This window comes from Ambystoma mexicanum, chromosome 1p, assembly GCF_040938575.1.
Source record: "Ambystoma mexicanum isolate Mex_15411 chromosome 1p, UKY_AmexF1_1, whole genome shotgun sequence".
Taxonomy (NCBI): Eukaryota; Metazoa; Chordata; class Amphibia; order Caudata; family Ambystomatidae; genus Ambystoma; species Ambystoma mexicanum.
In genome coordinates, this window is record NC_090921.1 from 1,092,890,216 (window position 1) to 1,092,907,440 (window position 17,225).

At 44.3% G+C, this 17,225-nt stretch overlaps 2 protein-coding genes across 3 annotated transcripts in view; one reads left to right on the forward strand and one right to left on the reverse strand.

Moving 5' to 3' along the window:
• CFAP126 (cilia and flagella associated protein 126) overlaps positions 1-1,616 on the reverse strand; it is a 216,713-nt gene extending 215,097 nt beyond the window's left edge. Inside the window, exon 1 of one of the 2 annotated variants that reach the window (XM_069604687.1) lies at positions 1,397-1,616. In XM_069604687.1, coding sequence (XP_069460788.1) covers positions 1,397-1,423 — 27 coding nt within the window. In that variant the 5' untranslated portion in view covers positions 1,424-1,616. The remainder of the gene's footprint in view (positions 1-1,396) is intronic. The other variant, XM_069604688.1, reaches the window with a different exon arrangement.
• Positions 1,617-2,299: 683 nt separating this feature from the next.
• Positions 2,300-17,225, forward strand: part of EIF3F (eukaryotic translation initiation factor 3 subunit F) — a 133,338-nt gene continuing 118,412 nt past the window's right edge. Inside the window, exon 1 of the mRNA XM_069604686.1 lies at positions 2,300-2,637. Coding sequence (XP_069460787.1) covers positions 2,460-2,637 — 178 coding nt within the window. The 5' untranslated portion in view covers positions 2,300-2,459. The remainder of the gene's footprint in view (positions 2,638-17,225) is intronic.

The window sequence follows — 17,225 nt, forward strand, 5'->3', positions numbered from 1 at the left end:
TGGGAGTACTGGTAGGTGCTGCGCTTAAACTGAGTTGTGAATGCTGGTATGTGCCACACTTTGATTACCACTGTGCAGGACTCTCGAATCTAGCTGTCCTTGGACGGGTACTCAATTTGCACTGTTGGGTGTAGGTTCTAGCTCTGCTTGGTCTTGTACTTATATTTGCACTGTTAGGTTTAGGTTTCCAGCCATGCTTAGTGCTGTACACAAATAGCACTGTCAGGGTTAGGGTCTGGCCCTATCTAGCCGTATACTCTGATTTGCATTGTCAACTAGTTGTGGGCACCAGCTCTGTTTAGTCCTGTGCTCTGGTCACGTTGCCAGGTTCAACCCTTCCTTCCACTGGGCAGGACTCTCAGTTGTGGCTCTGTCTAGTTATTCACCCAAATTGTATTGTCAGGCGTAGACCCTCCCCCACTGTGCAGGACGCTCGGATTTGGCTGTGCCTGCTCTCTTATCCAGGTTGCACGTTTTGGGTATGGTCCTCCCTCCAATTGTACAGGATTCTCAGTTCCTGCTGTGGTTTCTCAAGACCTGGTACTCAAATTGAATTGTTGGGAGTGGGCCTCCCACCCACCATGCGGGACTCTCAACTCTAGCTGTCCTTTGCCTGCATCCAAATATGCACTGTTGGGTGTAGGCCTCTCTCCCACTAGACAGGACTCTCACATTCCAGGTGTAGTCTCCGTCATGGCTTAATGTATGCGTCTACCTACCACATTATGAAAACCGGGCCCCCTGGTATAGACCTAGAGCAACATCTCAGCCTATGGTACGTATATCTCACACCACTAGCGTGGACATGGGCTGCAGGCACGGCCAAGCATCCATGCATGATAAAACACGCCTACGGCTAAATACATCCAGTCTAGTGCACACATAGCCGTCCAGGCTGTAACATCTGACGTACCTCAATACCTCTGCCACTAGCATACAGCGACCACCACCTGAAAGGAACTTGGTATAGCTGGCTTCACATAGAATCTCTCAACAATAGCAAGCTATCTCTAACCCTCACCAGCACCCACCCATGTGTCTGACCTCTCTTGGGCTGCTTAGTCGCGCCTTGCCTGCCAGCCACCCAAGTCCTAGAACGGCAACATGCACACACGCATCTCCTAAACTAAACCCCCTAGAACTTTCCAACCACATCGACTACAGTCACCAAGGGCGTTCAACCGAGGAAAAGCATATGGAGGCCACACAAGTGGGGAAAGAGCGCTATATAAATATACATGTATTAGATACTATACGACAACATATGATGTGCTTTCCAAGTATTCTTTGAATTCGTTATGTGTGATTTATTTTTGTAGGCAAATCGTACACAACTTTGAATGGATGGAGTGAAGTAGGTAAATTAATTAATTTCCATTGGGTTGGGAAGGCTCACCTGGTTGGCGCTGAAGTTTAAAGACATGGTGGTGTTGCACTAGGGGTCAGGCTTGCCCTGCCCGTAGTTGAGCTGGTGTCAGAGCTAGCGATTCTCTCTTCTGCTATAACCTTGATATCTAAGCAGCTGGGTCCCCGCTTCATCCGTCTACGGTACTTCAGTATGTGCAGGCCACTTCCACGTAGAATCTTGCGCGCCCTCTGTTTTGTGTACATCAGCCGTCTCCAAGCAACCGGGTAATAGCACATGGACTGTCTGTGTTCTATTACTATAGCTATCCCTAGTCTACGGCTCTTTCGACGGGTCTTTCAGTAGGACTCGAGTGACATCTTGTGCCATAACTAAGTATTGCGCAATAGAGGATCACGCACCTGCAACCAACAGAAAGAACCCAACTTGTTGCGATAGAATGGGTGTCGTTTATGTATGTCCCCATCCTAAAAATAATTATAGCACATCGGTTCAACGTGTTTCTGTTGAACCGATGTGCTACTCTCCAGTTGCTTTATCTTGAATTACATCGGAAACGACTGCTGAGGTAGTCTTTCTTCTATTTCCATATGCTTTACACATAAGGACTTTGGTATATTCGACCGCCAACTGACTCCGATAATGCACCCTGAAGTGTTTCGGGTGTCTGTTCCATTAGGAAAATAATGGAACATTTTCCATTCCGAAAATGTAAAGAATGTGGGCAAGAATCTGGTGGGCCTGAGGCTGAGCGCATGCTCTAATGTACAATATATTTCATGCAATCGTCTTATCCCCAACGAGTGAGTAAATTCGTCGTTTCAAGTAAGAGACGATTTTGGGACTCTGTCTGATACGGTTGTGCTCATTATTCCGTGCTTACTGCTTCTTACACATGACCATTCTTTAAGGCTGCCATCATGAATGAGGGAGAGCGAGGAAGCCATGGGCTCGCGTGACGCGCAGTAAAGCGCGACAGGCGGCCGGGTGGCCGCGTAGCGCGTGAGCCAATGGGCCTCGGAGTCTGACGCGTCATGAGTCTGCGTTAGCCTATCGCGTGCCTTGCACTTCCTTTCCCCCCTCTCCTGCAAAAATGGCATCCACGGTCTCGATCTCCGCGGCATCCCCAGCTCCTCCGCCCCCAGCTGTGACCGCTCCTGGGGTCCTGATCGGGCCTGTGGTGCGGGTGCACCCGGTGGTGCTGGCCTCTATAGTGGACAGCTACGAGCGACGCAATGAGGGCGCCGGCCGAGTGATCGGGACTCTGCTAGGTGAGGAGATACAATATGTGTTGCAGCTTCGCCGCCGATTTATCGAATATTACCAAACGTGACTGTTCGCGGACAGGTTAAAGACGGATCGCATCACAACGGTTGTTTTACTGCAAAACTGGGGTTCGGTCAAGGGTTATGTTGCAGCCAGGTCGTGTTTGCGGGCTTGTTATGTGAGCAGGAGCAGATCGTCAAAGATAACTAATCTATACCGAATAATTGTAAAGTAAGCTTGGTAATCATTGACGCGCAGGGCTATATACAATGTGTTGTGCTACAACTTGTTTATTAAATGGTCATCGTTGTAATTTTGTTTGTAGCTCGTTTTGATCGCTGCTCGTTCCCTTGATCCCGTACATATATGTAGAATACGTACTGGCTGCCCTACCTGGGTGTTCGGCGTCACCGTAATAAAGCACAAGTTCTTGTGTTTCAACTAGATGTTAGTGGCGGCTGGTGATTAATTTTTTATTGAAGGGGGCGTAAATATTAACCACAAATGTGCAAGAGTGACAAAGCATAGTGAGGGAGCTGGAACCAACTAAGGGAAGCTCGGAGTGAGGTCATGCTCCGCCCCCACCACCCACCCCCTCATCCCAGAGTGTTTTTTTTTGTTTTGTTTGAGGCATTAAGTGGCACTGAAAGTGCTGCATTCTATTGTCATTAAACTAAGAGCTTTAACATAAGATCTTTAAATGAGGGTCTGTAATGTTTTTCTAATAGAGATGACATTTGAGGAGGGATACAAAGTTTGTTAGGTTTATTTATTGTGCATTTTGTAAGGTGCTTATGCAAAAAGTAAATTCAAAGTGCCCACACGGCAAACGGGGAAGGGACATGGGAATGAGGCAATTATAATAACAATGATGAGCGAGAGAGAAGATCCTACTAGGCCTTGTGAACATTCAGAGCGTGCATGATGGGAGTTAGGTGGCGTGAGTGCTAGGAGTGACACGAAGGGAAGTGCTAGGGAATAAGTTGCAAGCAGTCGTAAGTGCCTGGTAGAGATCACTAGGTAGAGAGTGGTCAACTGGCAAAAACAATAAGTGCATGCCTATGAGATAGCACAGGCCAGTTGGATCCAAATGGCACATGCTGGGGTGGGCTGAAGGCTATTGGGGTGGGAGCCCAGGATCCAGGGGGACACAAGGTCCCTGGTCCACAATTGCAGTGATTGGGATTTAGCAAGGGAGGGAGATGGGGAAGGAGGAGGTGAAAATGGAAGTATTGAGTAGCTTCTGGAATTTGAGGAGATCCGGCTCAAGACTGAGAGGAAGGGGAGGCTGTTCCAGAGGAGGAGGAAAGAGATCGGCCACCAGCTCGCTGTTTAAAGAAGCGCTTGATGCGCAGAGTGTTGGCGCCAGAGGAGCATAAAGATCTCGAGGGAGAGTATTTGATGAGAGCCAGGTGTAGATAGCACAGTCCCTGGTCCCAGACAGCCTTTGGATGATGCAGAGGGATGTGAATTGGATCCTTGCAGCAACCGGTAGCCAATGGAGAGGTTTTAGGGCTGGAAAGATGCAGTCCCTGGGCTTAAGGCCAAGGATAAGTCTTGCAGTCTTATTCTGGATAAGCTCGAGGGGACATAGGAAGAGGGTAAATTGTTGAAGAGGCTGTTGCAGTATTCCAGTCTAGAGAGTACCAGAGCTCTGGAGAAATTGTGCTTCTGGGGGAAAGAGAGGAAATCCTTTAAGGAGGTAGAGTTGAAAGTTGGCCTTCTTGGCAAGGTCCTGGATGTGAGTGAGGAAGGAAAGGGAGGAGTTGAAGATGACTCCAAGGTTTCTGGCTTCAAATGAAGGAGAAGGGGGAGAGGCCGTAGAGGGTGGCCAGAGTGAGGGGACGAAAGAGGGAGCAGGGGTCCCAATGGGTAGGATCTCGACCTTGCTGGTGTTGAGGCAGAGATCATTGGAGGCACGCCAGGACCGGATGGCAGATAGGCAGTCCGGAGTGATGGAGGAAGCAAGGAGAGGATCAGAGGGTAGTTTGAAGAAGAGTTGTCTCATCTGCATAACGCTGGAAGTAAGGGGAGAAAGTGGAAGGTGTCCAAGCGGAGCAAGATAGATGTTAAAGAGCCACAGAGGAATGTTGGGGCCCTGGGGAATTCCACAGGTGGAGATAGAGGTGGGAGAGGAGAAAGAGCACTGGATAACCTGGGAGGGGCGGTCCTTGAGGAAGGTCGTCAGCCGGTCCAGTGCCCGCTCCGAGATAACAAGGGTATTGTGGAGCCATTTTATGAGGATGAAGTGGGTGACGCTGTCAAATGCAGAGGAGAGATCAAGTAGGATGAGAACAGCTGGCGAGTTAGAATCCAGAGATGCAAGCAGTTCTTCAAAGGTGTTCAGAAGAGCAGTTTCCGTGCCTGTAGATACTCGGAATCCAGATTGATGGTTCTGTAGGCAACTAAGTCTATTTGAGCCATGTCACACATTCCACAACACCACCTAGTGTAGCCATCGCTGCAAGTTCACTTTCATGCCAACAATGCCTTGCTGTTGTCGCTCAGAACACAGGTATTGTGCAATGTGTGACTCAAATGGACTTATTTATTTATATATTGAAGAGGGCTGAACAGGATATACAGGGTTCAAATTTGACGGCAGCTGGGAGCTATTTAGCTCCTCAAGAGCCTGGTTAGCTTGACACCACCTGCTGCCAGGGAATTTGACTCTGTGTTGGGGACAAACCATAAATACAAATTAGGACTCCTCTTTAAGTCATTTAATGTAGAAGGGGTCATACATTATGGCCAATTGTGATATGTTTGCGTTCTATGTGGAAATTACATTTGCGGGACGCAATGTACTAGCTCCTGGTTCCCCAGTGGTAGCTCCTGGTCACTGGTTAATGTTGGATACCAAGGCGCAGCTTTTGGCGTCTGCTTATAAAATCTTTGAGATTAGATCCCATATATTTTTATATAAAACATTAGCTTTGAGTTTTGCTTATAACATTGTGTAAGGGTATCGCCATTTTGAGACAAGGCCCCCGTTCGAAGCCGCACAATTTGTTATTTTACGCTGCTGTTCAGATCTATCAGTTTTATTAAAAGCTTTCTTTCACTTCTGTTTGAAGAACACCAGAAAGCCAAGGTCAGGAAGAGAGGATTGGATGGTGTTGGCTGAAGCTGTGAGAATCTGCGGTTCCCAGGAATCGATATGCAACCGTTATTTTCGTCCCAGACAATAGCTAGATAAATACACAGATCATTGATCGCCAGATGCACGAGGATCCATGTAGTAACATTGCCAAAGATACAAAGCTAAATTGCATACACAGTGCCCTTAACAACAAGTAAGTGCCATAGCACCTGTGGTATTAATACAAGAACTGATTTTCTGCATGCAGAGCCTTCATGTTTTTTCTAAAACAACTATTCATCCCATGACCTAATTAGAAGACTGTGCACCTGGGTTGGCGAAATGTATCAAAACAAGAGTTGCAGAATGAGCTATTCAAGGTTAGAACAGTCTGGGATCATTGGGGCCCATGCATGGGAGTGAGATGGGAGTATCTCTGTTCGCTTTAAATGCTAATTGGGTTTCCTCTGAGGGATGCAACATCCAAGGCCACCATAAGAAACCATAGGAAGTGCCAATTTATGAAATGTTATGTGTAATTATGTAAATTCTGTGGTTTTCTGCGTGGTATTACGTGGCCCGATGTGGGCGGTTTGTCATTTGATTTTTCTCCCAGCTGTTACCGCTGCAAAATAAAGTAAATTAAGTTGTTTTTTCTTGCACTTGGTGCACTCCATTATTTTGTGTAATTGGATTGATGTTTGTGGCACTTGTAAACGTTTCTAGAGGTCCGTTATTAATTGATATATTGTGTTTTTTAATAAGTAAGCGAGAAGAAGTTGGTGATGCACCATATTTATGCCTGCATTCTCTCGGTTCTTCTTTTTGAACACATTTCGAAATTGGTCTTTATACTGAATAAATTAATATAGAATATGTCATGTTGTGATAGTTTTTGAATGATATGATTCTGTTCTCTTCTGCTCTTTGCCTTGTGCATGGACGTGGCTCACTAATTGGTAAGTGAAAGCTCTGTTCACCACGACTCTGTAGATCACCTCGCCTGACCTGGTAGTACAGGGAGAGGCGTAGCCGGTTCTCAATTTTGTATTTTTCTGTTAGTGAGTCTCCCGTTCTGAGAGACTGGCCCCCCCGAATAACAAAAATTGAGGGAGACTATCTCTGTAGATATAACCATTATTAATTGATACATATACTTTTTGGGGCACCTGACTTGCCCGTCTGATTACTCAGCAGCAGGTGGTTGGGGAAGCCAGTTCCAGGTATTGTGATGCTAATAGTTGGCAGTAAAAATGTCAAGTTGTAAGCTATTAGCCAGGCATACAATGTCACCCGCCACCTGTGTTCGCGGCATGCACAGACTTTCTTATTCGCTAAAACTTGTCAATGGCTAGTGGCTAGTGGCGAGTGCACATTTTGGGCCATAGATAGGATTCTACATTACACAGTGAGTCCTTAGTAATGGACTCGTCTGCAAGCGTGCATCATTGGGTCATAATTGTAAGTTTCAATCAGGGTACCAGGTTTGTGGGAATTTCACATTGTTAAACCTTGTAATGGAGGGTTCGAATTGGCACAGGCCAGATGTAAGCAAAATGAAATGTACCAAATAATGAAATGAGACAATCTAGCATCGGACTAGATTCGCACTCTGCACATGGGCGCTCCTGCGCCTAGACATGGAGAGGTTACAGTTGCTCATTAATGTGCTCTGAAGATCCCTCTTTACTTGAGCATAAAGAGATTGGCAGATAAGGGAGCCATGGAGATAATTATATTGATGAGATTAATAATTTTTGTCCACTTAGAAAGCAGAGTTTAGGTTCTGGGTATCTTGGTACCTATGCACCACCAACTTGTCACCTACAAAAATCTCCCCCCTTTTCAAAATGTAATGTAGCGATTTATGCTGGTGCTCAATTTATTTGTATTTATATAGCGCCTTAATCCAAGGCGCTTTACAGTTTAACAACAAAGTAGAAGCAAACAAGATACATGAATTGGACCAAAAAACAGTGTGTAGAACAATTTGCATATTCATTTATTTACATTTTTAAAGCGCTCACACAGCCTGTGGGCATCGAGGCGCTGTTACAGGAATTGTCTTTTTTTTTTTTGTCTTGGTTGCGTATATGAGGAGAAGGGGAGAGGGGTGGGGAAGGAAGGATGAGGGAGAGAGATTAGGGAGTAAATAACATAGTAGGAAGATGGCTCATAGGAAGGGAGGGGGAGAGTGAATAGAGTTGAGATGGGGTACTAGAGGGAGCGAGAGATAGAAAGAAATAAAGTGAGAGAGAAAATAGGGGGTGGGGGGAATGAAGGAGTGATTTCAAGGAGGAATGGAATGAAGAATAGGTGGGTATGGAGCGGATAGAAAGAGGCAGGGAGTTCCAGTGTAAAGGGGCAAGGAGGGGAAACGAGGAGAAGAGGCACAAGGGGGTGGGGGAACAGAAAGTAATGAGAGATCAACGGAGCGAGAGGGAGTGTGGAATATGAGAAGAGAGGAGGGATGTGGAGGGACAAGGTCATGAAGAGATTTAAAGATGAGACAAAGGAAGTGAAATTTAAGTTGGGAGTGGAAAGGAAGCCAGCCTAGGTTGGAAAGTGAGTTAGAGATGGAGTCAAGGGGGGGAGAGAGAAGGCAGAGGGTGCGGATAGCAGAGTGGTAGATGGATTTGAGGGGGGTTATGGTGAGAGGCAGGGAGACCAAGGAAGTGGGAAGAACAATAGAAAAGGTGAGAGAAGATGAGGGAGGAGATTAAAAGTTTGGTAGCATGAAAGGTGAGGGAGGAACAGACTTTACGGATGTTAAAGAAGTGGTAGCGACATGCATGAGAAGTAAGAGAGATATGATGGGGGGGGACGAGAGAGAAGGGTCGAAGTAAATGCCTAGATTACGAGCATGGGTGGAAATAGGAAGGTTAGAAGGGGGGAAAATGAATGGAAGGAGGAGGAGTGGGGGAACGAAGTGTGTTAGAGGGCAAGAATAGTACTTCAGTTTTATCAGTATTGAGAAAAAGATAGTGAGATGACATCCAGTTTTTAATGGCGGTTAGACAAGAAGAGAGCTTTAGATCAGGGGTAAAGGAAGAGAAGGGGAGATATAGCTGGGTGTCATCAGCGTAGAAATGGTGAGAGATATTTAACCATAATTAAAGGGATTGTGGATGCAACATTACATAACCATTCAATGACCTCACAGAACGGGACTTCAAATTATCAAACTCCAATGATGGGGCAGTATGTTTTTTATCTTTCCTGGACCTGCATAGGTGCAGCATGCTAATAAATGGGGGAATAATAATGTGCACAAGCACTTAAACTATGTGAAGGACCAGAACATCGAGGGCACACAGACTTCTACAGATCAGTCAATGGGGTACATTACTATAAATGGTCAGTGGCAGCAGAGTCTTTGCTCAAATATGACTGATTGTCATTACACCAATCACAGGTGTTATAGCCTCGCAAATCTTCAAGACTACAATTACATCCAAAACCTGACTCTCCAGGAAGTGCAAGCGCTGTTCAAAAACAAACAAATGTAAGTTACATTTATAATTGAAATAGAAACTCAGCAAAACCTGTCCCTGTGATAATCCAGATAGGTATGTTATGTAGCGCTTCATACATGGTTCGTCCAACATCTAGGCACTGTGATTATTATACCTGAGTCGATACTCAGTTTACGAACCTCTGAAGGATATTACCCAATAACATAGCTCAGCTGGTTGAGCACCTGTGCTGCGATCTGTAGGTTGCAGGTAGGAATACCGCCAAGACCAGCTCAACCTTTCATCCTTTCAAGGTCAATAAAAGGAGTAACCACTTTGTTTTTGTGATAAATATGTTCCATGTACAACGATTTGCCAAAAGTGCTATATAATTAACCACTTTACTATGAGATTAGGTATAGAATCCAGCATGGAGTCCTTGCCTCTCTGCACTGTTGTATCATAACATTGGCATGCCATTAGGTAGTAATAGCTCCAGGAAATGAGGACTTTCATTAAACATCAAAAGACAATTCTATCGAACCTCAAAACGCACGATACAATTCATGTTTGCTTTACTATGTAATTGACTAGGTTTTTGTATTTTCAACATTTAAATATATACAGGAGACATCAAATGGCCAGACTTTAGAGAAATAATGAAGGGTGTTTTCTGTCACAATTTGCATGGTAATGATTTCCATACAGTTTCTGCACATGTCGGCTGGGTGTCGCATACATTTTACTCTCTTGCAAAGGAGAAAAGTCATTTTTACTCTCCTGAAATCGCATTTACACTCAAAGTTTAAAAATAGGGAGAAAAATACTCCCAAATCTTATCTGGGGTACTGGTTGTAAGGTATTGAAATAATCCTAACCTCTGGTAACATTGGTACCACCTGTCCGAATTAATGGGTAAGCCTTGCAAATCCCACAGATGAACTCACCTAGCTGCCTCCTAGCCCCTAAATGCCCCCGACGACACCCTAGTGAGTAAGAAGCATTCTATGACACAGGTCTGCCAGCAAAAAGATATAGTGAAGCTGTGTAGTCCCAAGCGTCTGATTTATAACTTCTAAGACTTTAATGAAAGATAATGTGGCCTCTACGATTCTGGTGAAGTGTTAATTATCGCCCACCCCCATTAACCCCAGTTTCCTGCAAATAATCCAATCTGAAATTTAACACTCTAAGTGCATGCTGCAGGGTTTAAGGTAAGATAAAGTGATCTTGTATAGCGCCATTTTGCCAATGTCTGCTTTGCTGCGCATGGCTCTGTAAAGAAAGGGAGCGTGGGCCAATGTGTGTGTGGGATAGTGGGGAGGAGTTGTTTGCAGTTTGAAAGCACACTTTACTAGTGTGCTGCTTGTTGCAAAATCCATTTGTGTTGGGTGTGAATCCCTTCATGGTGACTGCACTCTACATCCTTCTTTCATCAATAAGATGAGCATTATTGATTTGGAAAAAACAACCTCTGCCTTCAGCACCAGTTTTCTGTGACGGCTATATAAATGGTTACTCTCAGCAGCTCTGGTTAATACTGTGGTAAATCCTGACACATCTGGCCATAATGGCAATGTAAAATGGTATTTCTTGTGCCGACCTACACTCAGTACCAGCACACTGGTAAAAAAGGGCTAGTGACAAGAGAAAAGGGCTATCAAAAAGATGGACCGGAGTTGCCTGCCATGGGATATTTGCTTCCATAGGATTTGTGCTTGAAATTGGCTCCAAGTAAAATAAATAATTATTTTTGCAGGAAATTGCAAGATCCTGAGTGGCAACCTTATTTTCTGTGTTGAAGCCTGCCATGATGCTTCTCTCCAGCAGAGAGATGGGTGGGAGGCTATCGGGGCAGCATCTATTATTGATTTTACATTTCAAGTTATTTTATGTATGTGATCCTAAATGTGACCCTTCCCAAGGTTATACAGAGCATTGTATAACACATTGTAGTTAACGAAAGCCATCAAACCTGAAGGAACTAGCTATTGATGTTCTGAATATATTGTACGGCATGCATCCGAAAACTATTAAGCTACAAAACCATCTGTACCGGCAATAGACGAGAATAGAACTAAAGTTCATGGTCTAAAAACATAACATGACTTGATAGCAGATTACTTAAGAAAAATGCAACCCTATTTTCTTTTACAAAATTCCATCAAAACATTTGCTAGATCCAGATAATTACGTAACTGTAGAATGGCACAGACGAAGGCTTCATCAAGAGTAAAGAATGGGCTGAATCTGAAATTGACTGGTTTGGAGGTGGGGCTCTAATCACTTTAACCCAAAACGGGTCCCACCACTTAAGAAGTGGGTCCACGTTTTGTACGTAAAGCAAGTTTATTGTACAATCGGCGGGGAGGGGCTAGATGGTTCTATTGAGTCGAACTAATCAGAGTCTCTCCGAACCATACAAGTTGACAAATTATATACATATATACATTTTTGCAACAGTTAGAACTCTCCCATATCTTTTATTACAAACCACGTGTGATTGGTCAAAAGCTATACAAAAGAAATCCAATGTTTTGTCAATTTCCCTGTTCTCATTGGTCACGTTTATCTTATCTTACATTTGCAGCTCATGTGTACAACACTCCCACTTTTAGGATTTGTCCCTGGTAGGTCCTGACATCATCGCACAGTTACACATTCACATACAAACATGTTTTTTGCAAGTCCCAGCTGGCCTGAGTCCTCCTAACCCTGAACGTAATTGCACATGGTTTGCAAGAGTACTTCAAATAATATGAGGTGGGGATGAATAAACAGGTTCCCTTTGAACTGGCGATAGCCATCTTGCCCACCCTGACTTGCTGGCATCATTGGAACAGTCTAATCGACTACCAGTTCAACATGCATGGCCTCCAGTTACATCCCAAGCAAACAATTGAAACCTATGAAGTATCTGTCAACTCTGGCCTCAAGCGTCCCTCACCCCTAGTTTATTGCTAGTCAAAAGCAAATGGCCAAATAGCCTGAACAATAAATAACATGCTCCCATGTACTTAAGAGATTACTTTTTCCTGTCACGACACTGCCAAACCATAAAAAGCCTGACGGGCCTGTTTGCTGACCCTGCTTAATGTTGCGGTTTACTCATGACCTTTCTTTGGGCCTACAAACCCCGCTAAACCAGTTGTTTACAGTCACTCAGAATTCACCTTGCAAACCCTGACTGACTAATTTATGGTTCTCCAGTCATTTTTTCGACAGGAATTCTGCCGAAGTATGTACTTTTACAGAATTCTACTGGAAAAAACTCATAGAATTACCTGGTGGAGGTGAGGAAGGGGCTCGGTTAGGGGAGGGGGGGTAGGGCTGTATACCCCCCTGCCCCCAAAGAGTTTCTTTTGGCAGAATTCCGGTTGAAAAAATAACACAGAACCGATTTATGAAAAGAGCACATTGCATATAGATTTGTAAATGCCCCATGTATGTAATAGCAATGCATGCATGTTTTAAAAACTATCTGGTCCTCTTCAGGGTGGTTTCTTCATGACAAATCCCCTTTCTCGCATGTGCATTATGAAACTCCTTGTTGCTCAGTTACTAGGTGCTTCCTTGTACCCCATACCTGGATTGAATTTTATATTTCATTGGTGTTTTGACATTTATCTTGCTTGCACTCATGCAAATCCTTAAATGTATCAACTTAATCACAAAGTGACACTTAATACCTATCGCATTCTCATGAACTATGCCTGATACATATAAAAATGCAACATCGCGCCAACTCGCCGCTCCCCAGTCGCAAGTATGGCGCGTGCAACGTGAAACCCTCTTTCTCATTGGGACCACCCCACCATTGGTGATATCCTGTTTAAATTATGAATGTAACATTTACTGTGCATTTCACATCGAGTAATGCTCACCACAACATATACTTTGGTGTGGGTTTTTTAGCATTTGTACATATTCATACTAGGGTAACAATACACCATGCATTCATTACGTAAGTGTTAGGGAGAATTTTCATTTCTGTGCCAATCCCCTTTAACCTTAGAGAAACCCAGCTCTTGCTGGACTCCTGGCTTTTTATTTTTTAATCCTGAGTGAGTGGGACCTTTTTCTCACTCACTCGTGTTTTTCTGACTATGCTTTTCTGTGTTCCTTAATATTTTATGGAGTCTGGTCAACTCCATAGGCATCTGCTTTTGCATTGTGACACACCACGTCTTTTTTGTGCAGTGCCACTGAGATGTCCCTTGGACTTCTCCATGTTTAACTGCATTTTCTTGGGTGAACTACTGTTGATGACCCTGTCTTACTTGCCTTTACTTTATGGCTCCAGCACACACCACCCTATGTGGAGTGCTAGGGGGAGAGGGGGTTACATAATAATTCATGTAACCCATTCCTCATGTAAACATTTTTTACACTAACTCACTTGACTGGCTGGTGGCAGTGGCTTCTTTTTTATTACCTAGTGACGTGTATCTGCAGGCTGATACCTCAGCTGCAGTGCTGCACCTGAGGGTGACCATTTTCTCCAAAATGTCCAGATATATTTTTTTTTTTTTTTTTTGTTTTTTTTTTTTTCACCATTTCTTGTTAGTTTCTTCTCGGCTTTTACTTACTCAGTTGTTTGCATCAGGTTTGAGTCCTTTGTGTGAATTGCCTGTGGCGTGCTTCAGCCCGCCTAGGCTCCAGTGAATTTGGAAAGGCAGGAATTGAGGGAAGGTCCTGAACGTCCCTGTCCTTTGTCTCTTGGTGTGCCCGAGTGAAACCAGTTGCAATTGGACAGCTGGCCTGATGTGTGATTGACAGCCTAGAGCTGTGAATGAATGAGAACTTGGATAAAAAGTGAGGTGTTTGGGACTAAGAGCAGAGTCGACCACTGGAGGACAACATCTGAAGCAGAAGGAGCGAAGACGCCAGCAGCACCCTCCTGAACCGTGCCCGGTGAAGCCCTGCAGCTGTGCTGCCCCCGTTTTCGAATCGTCAGAGAAGACCCCTAAAGGAAGATTTTCCTCCTTAGGCTGGTGGGACCAACTAGCCTCTAGCAAACTGACATTGACTTTGGCTGTCCTGGCTCCCTAAAGGCTTCCTTCTGAACCTGTTGGCTTTGGCGGTGCTTGTTCCCTCACAGGTTTTAAATGTTGAACACTTTACTGCTGGGATAATATACTGCCTGCATCCCTTTGGGAGAATCTACTGCTGGGATAATATACTGCATGCATCCCTTTGGGAGAATCTAACTGTTAAGTTATAATAACAGTCTGTTCTAATCTACCCCTAACCTTTCCTTCCTTAAAAACTCAATATTGCAAAGGTGATTAAATAAATGCTATACTGACCTCAAATGACGGTCACCTCAGAGTGCTGGAACACGTGTAACATATGAATGAATTGCTCACCTGCTTTATTGTTCACTTTTTTAATTGAATCCTAACTTTGGATTAATGTTACAGCTAATTGCTGCTTTTTATAGACTGCTTTAAATATCTTTGTGTATAAATAATGTATTATATAACTTTTGTGTAAGTCTTTAATTGGATACTTGCATTTACTGATTTCATTGCACAGTTCACATTCCCTTTTTAGGATAAGCCTAGCTGTTCAGTCACACTACCAACTTGTGTAGTACAGGCCTATATTAAAAGGTGGGTTACCTAATACCAAGACATTTGTGTAGTCGCACAACAATTGGACTGCACTAATTCTTAACTAACAGTAGCTTTTAAAAGCAATTGCTTCTTAATTATGAGACCGGCTCAGATCGGTTGTTTCACTTTAGGAGACCAGGGCTATGAAAGTTTCCCCTAGGGAAATGCTTTGCTGGGCAAGAATAAATTTCACTCTGGCAAATCCACAATTGGATGTTTGCAAAACTGATTCATGTCAAGTTGTGCCTGCTTCAGTTAGATTCAGCATGGCGTGTAGAAGATTCTGGCTGTAATTCCGGAAATTACACACCCACCTGAGAGAAATCCTTTTGGAAGTGGATAGGGCAAGGAGAGTGGTGCGTGTAACTGATCTTTTTTGCCAATGCAAGAAATTGTTAGATTGCTTTATGGATTTAATTTGGAAAAGTAGCACCTGTAGTCTTTTCCCATCATCGGGATCATCTTCTTCTGCATTGCAGAACAGATAAGGTTACGCTAATGTTGGTTTTTGAATGACGGATTAGTCCACTGAATTTATTTAGTTTAACCAGACCAAGAAGCATTGATATATGCCACCATTTATACTATGAACCTGATGCATCATATATTTGAATAAAAAGCATTTGTCCTGGGTCACAGATGTCACTTAGAATTGGTGCAAGAAATTAGCAGATTCTTTGACGCTTAAATAAAAAATGGTATGTGAAAGGAATTGCTAAAACCAGATCTACAGATGATTTGCTTGGATCCATTTCATGAAGTACATATCGATTGATAACAGATGTTTTATGTATTGCTAAAATACATGACGCGTGTTTAAAAGTTTCATATATGGGGGTAAATGAAACCCTGTTTTGTACAAACGTAACCTACTTAAGGAGAAACAGCTTTTCTGTACCAGTGTAATTGCTCATCAAAATGATACATGGCACTGATCAAACTAAGAAAAGTAACCCCAATTTGGGGAACTCCTCGTGGTCCCTTTCAGCACGTTTCATATAACGCTCAAAGCGGATTCGATGGATGATCTTGACTCATAAGCCATTAGGTAATAATGGTTTTCAAGATACGTTTATAATGCTGCCTTCCCATGGGTGCAGGACAGCTTAATCGAAATTCCATCGATTGAGAATTTCATTCCCATTTTCATAGATGGATACTATTATTAGACCAGCCTTGGAAAAAGTGCCAATGTACAACACATGTCGGCTGTTGACACATATGAGCATGTTAATTCTATTGGTTCAATAAAAATCACTTTATTGCTGGACCAGCCCTTATAGCTCGTTGCTGTTTTTGCATAACATATGCTTATGAATTTTAATGTGATTTTGAACCAAACTATAAAGTAAAACGCACAAAAACAAGAGAAGTGCACGTTTTTGGCACCGACTCGTGGTCCTATTTCTTTATCTGCTGTGACTTATGATGCCGTGCCTAAGTCCTATACTGCACGTGGCGGCGTCACGTGCAGTATAAATAAAAGGGGCGCTCCCGGCCGCTGCAGTGCGACCGGGAAGCCCGAGCAGTACGGATGTCTCTCTGTCTTTGTCATCTGCTTGGGGGCTTACGGGGACTGCCAGAGGGAGCTCTGGAAACCTCCCAACAATGGGGACGAGGTGGGGATTATGCCTGGGCCCGGCGGTGATTGAAATATCAATTTTTTTTCCCGGAACAGAATTTCGATTGAATTTCGTTTCATGCCATAGGCCGTGCATCGACCACGCGGCTGGTGGCCATTTTAGATCTGGCCGTGGATACTAGCCGAGCTCTAGGGCGAACAGTGAGAGGCATCCAGGTCTAATTTTTAGAGTTACTGCTAGCAGGCAGTTATACCTGCAATTCTGTGCCAGAATTTTGGATTTTACTTGATTTCTGAGCTTCCTACATCGAGTGTAAGCGAGGTGAAGGGCTAAAATGGCTGGGCCTGCTTAGCCCGTTATCCCTTTGGCTCAATTTTTGGAGCACCTGGACAGACCCACATCAGCTGTGCAGCAGATGATTCTTTTCTTCATCATCCTCTTCATCATTCCAGGCTGCTGCAGCTGTGAACCTCGACATCTCATCATCCTCTTCATCATCATGTTTGGCTGCCTGTGTCTGTGCAGGGAGTTTTTCTGTGAGGCTGACGTCTCATCGCTTACCATCACTGCCAGGTTGGACTTTTACATTGCCGGTGTGGGTGCCAAGACTGTGTGGTGGTGGTGGTGGGAGTGAGTTGCGGCCCCAAGATCAACTCTGGGGGTGCCTGTGCGCTCTAACCCATGAACGGATTTGGAGACGAGGATGGTGGGCAGCCTGCAGACCAGCAGCAACCTCGAGCCCAACTTCTGGCGCAGCCTCAAGCCCCAGCAGCACTTCAGGCTCCTCTGCCTCAGGCTCCACCAGTGGTGCAACCAGTTGTTCAGTCGCCACCTCCTGTCATGGCTCAAGCACGG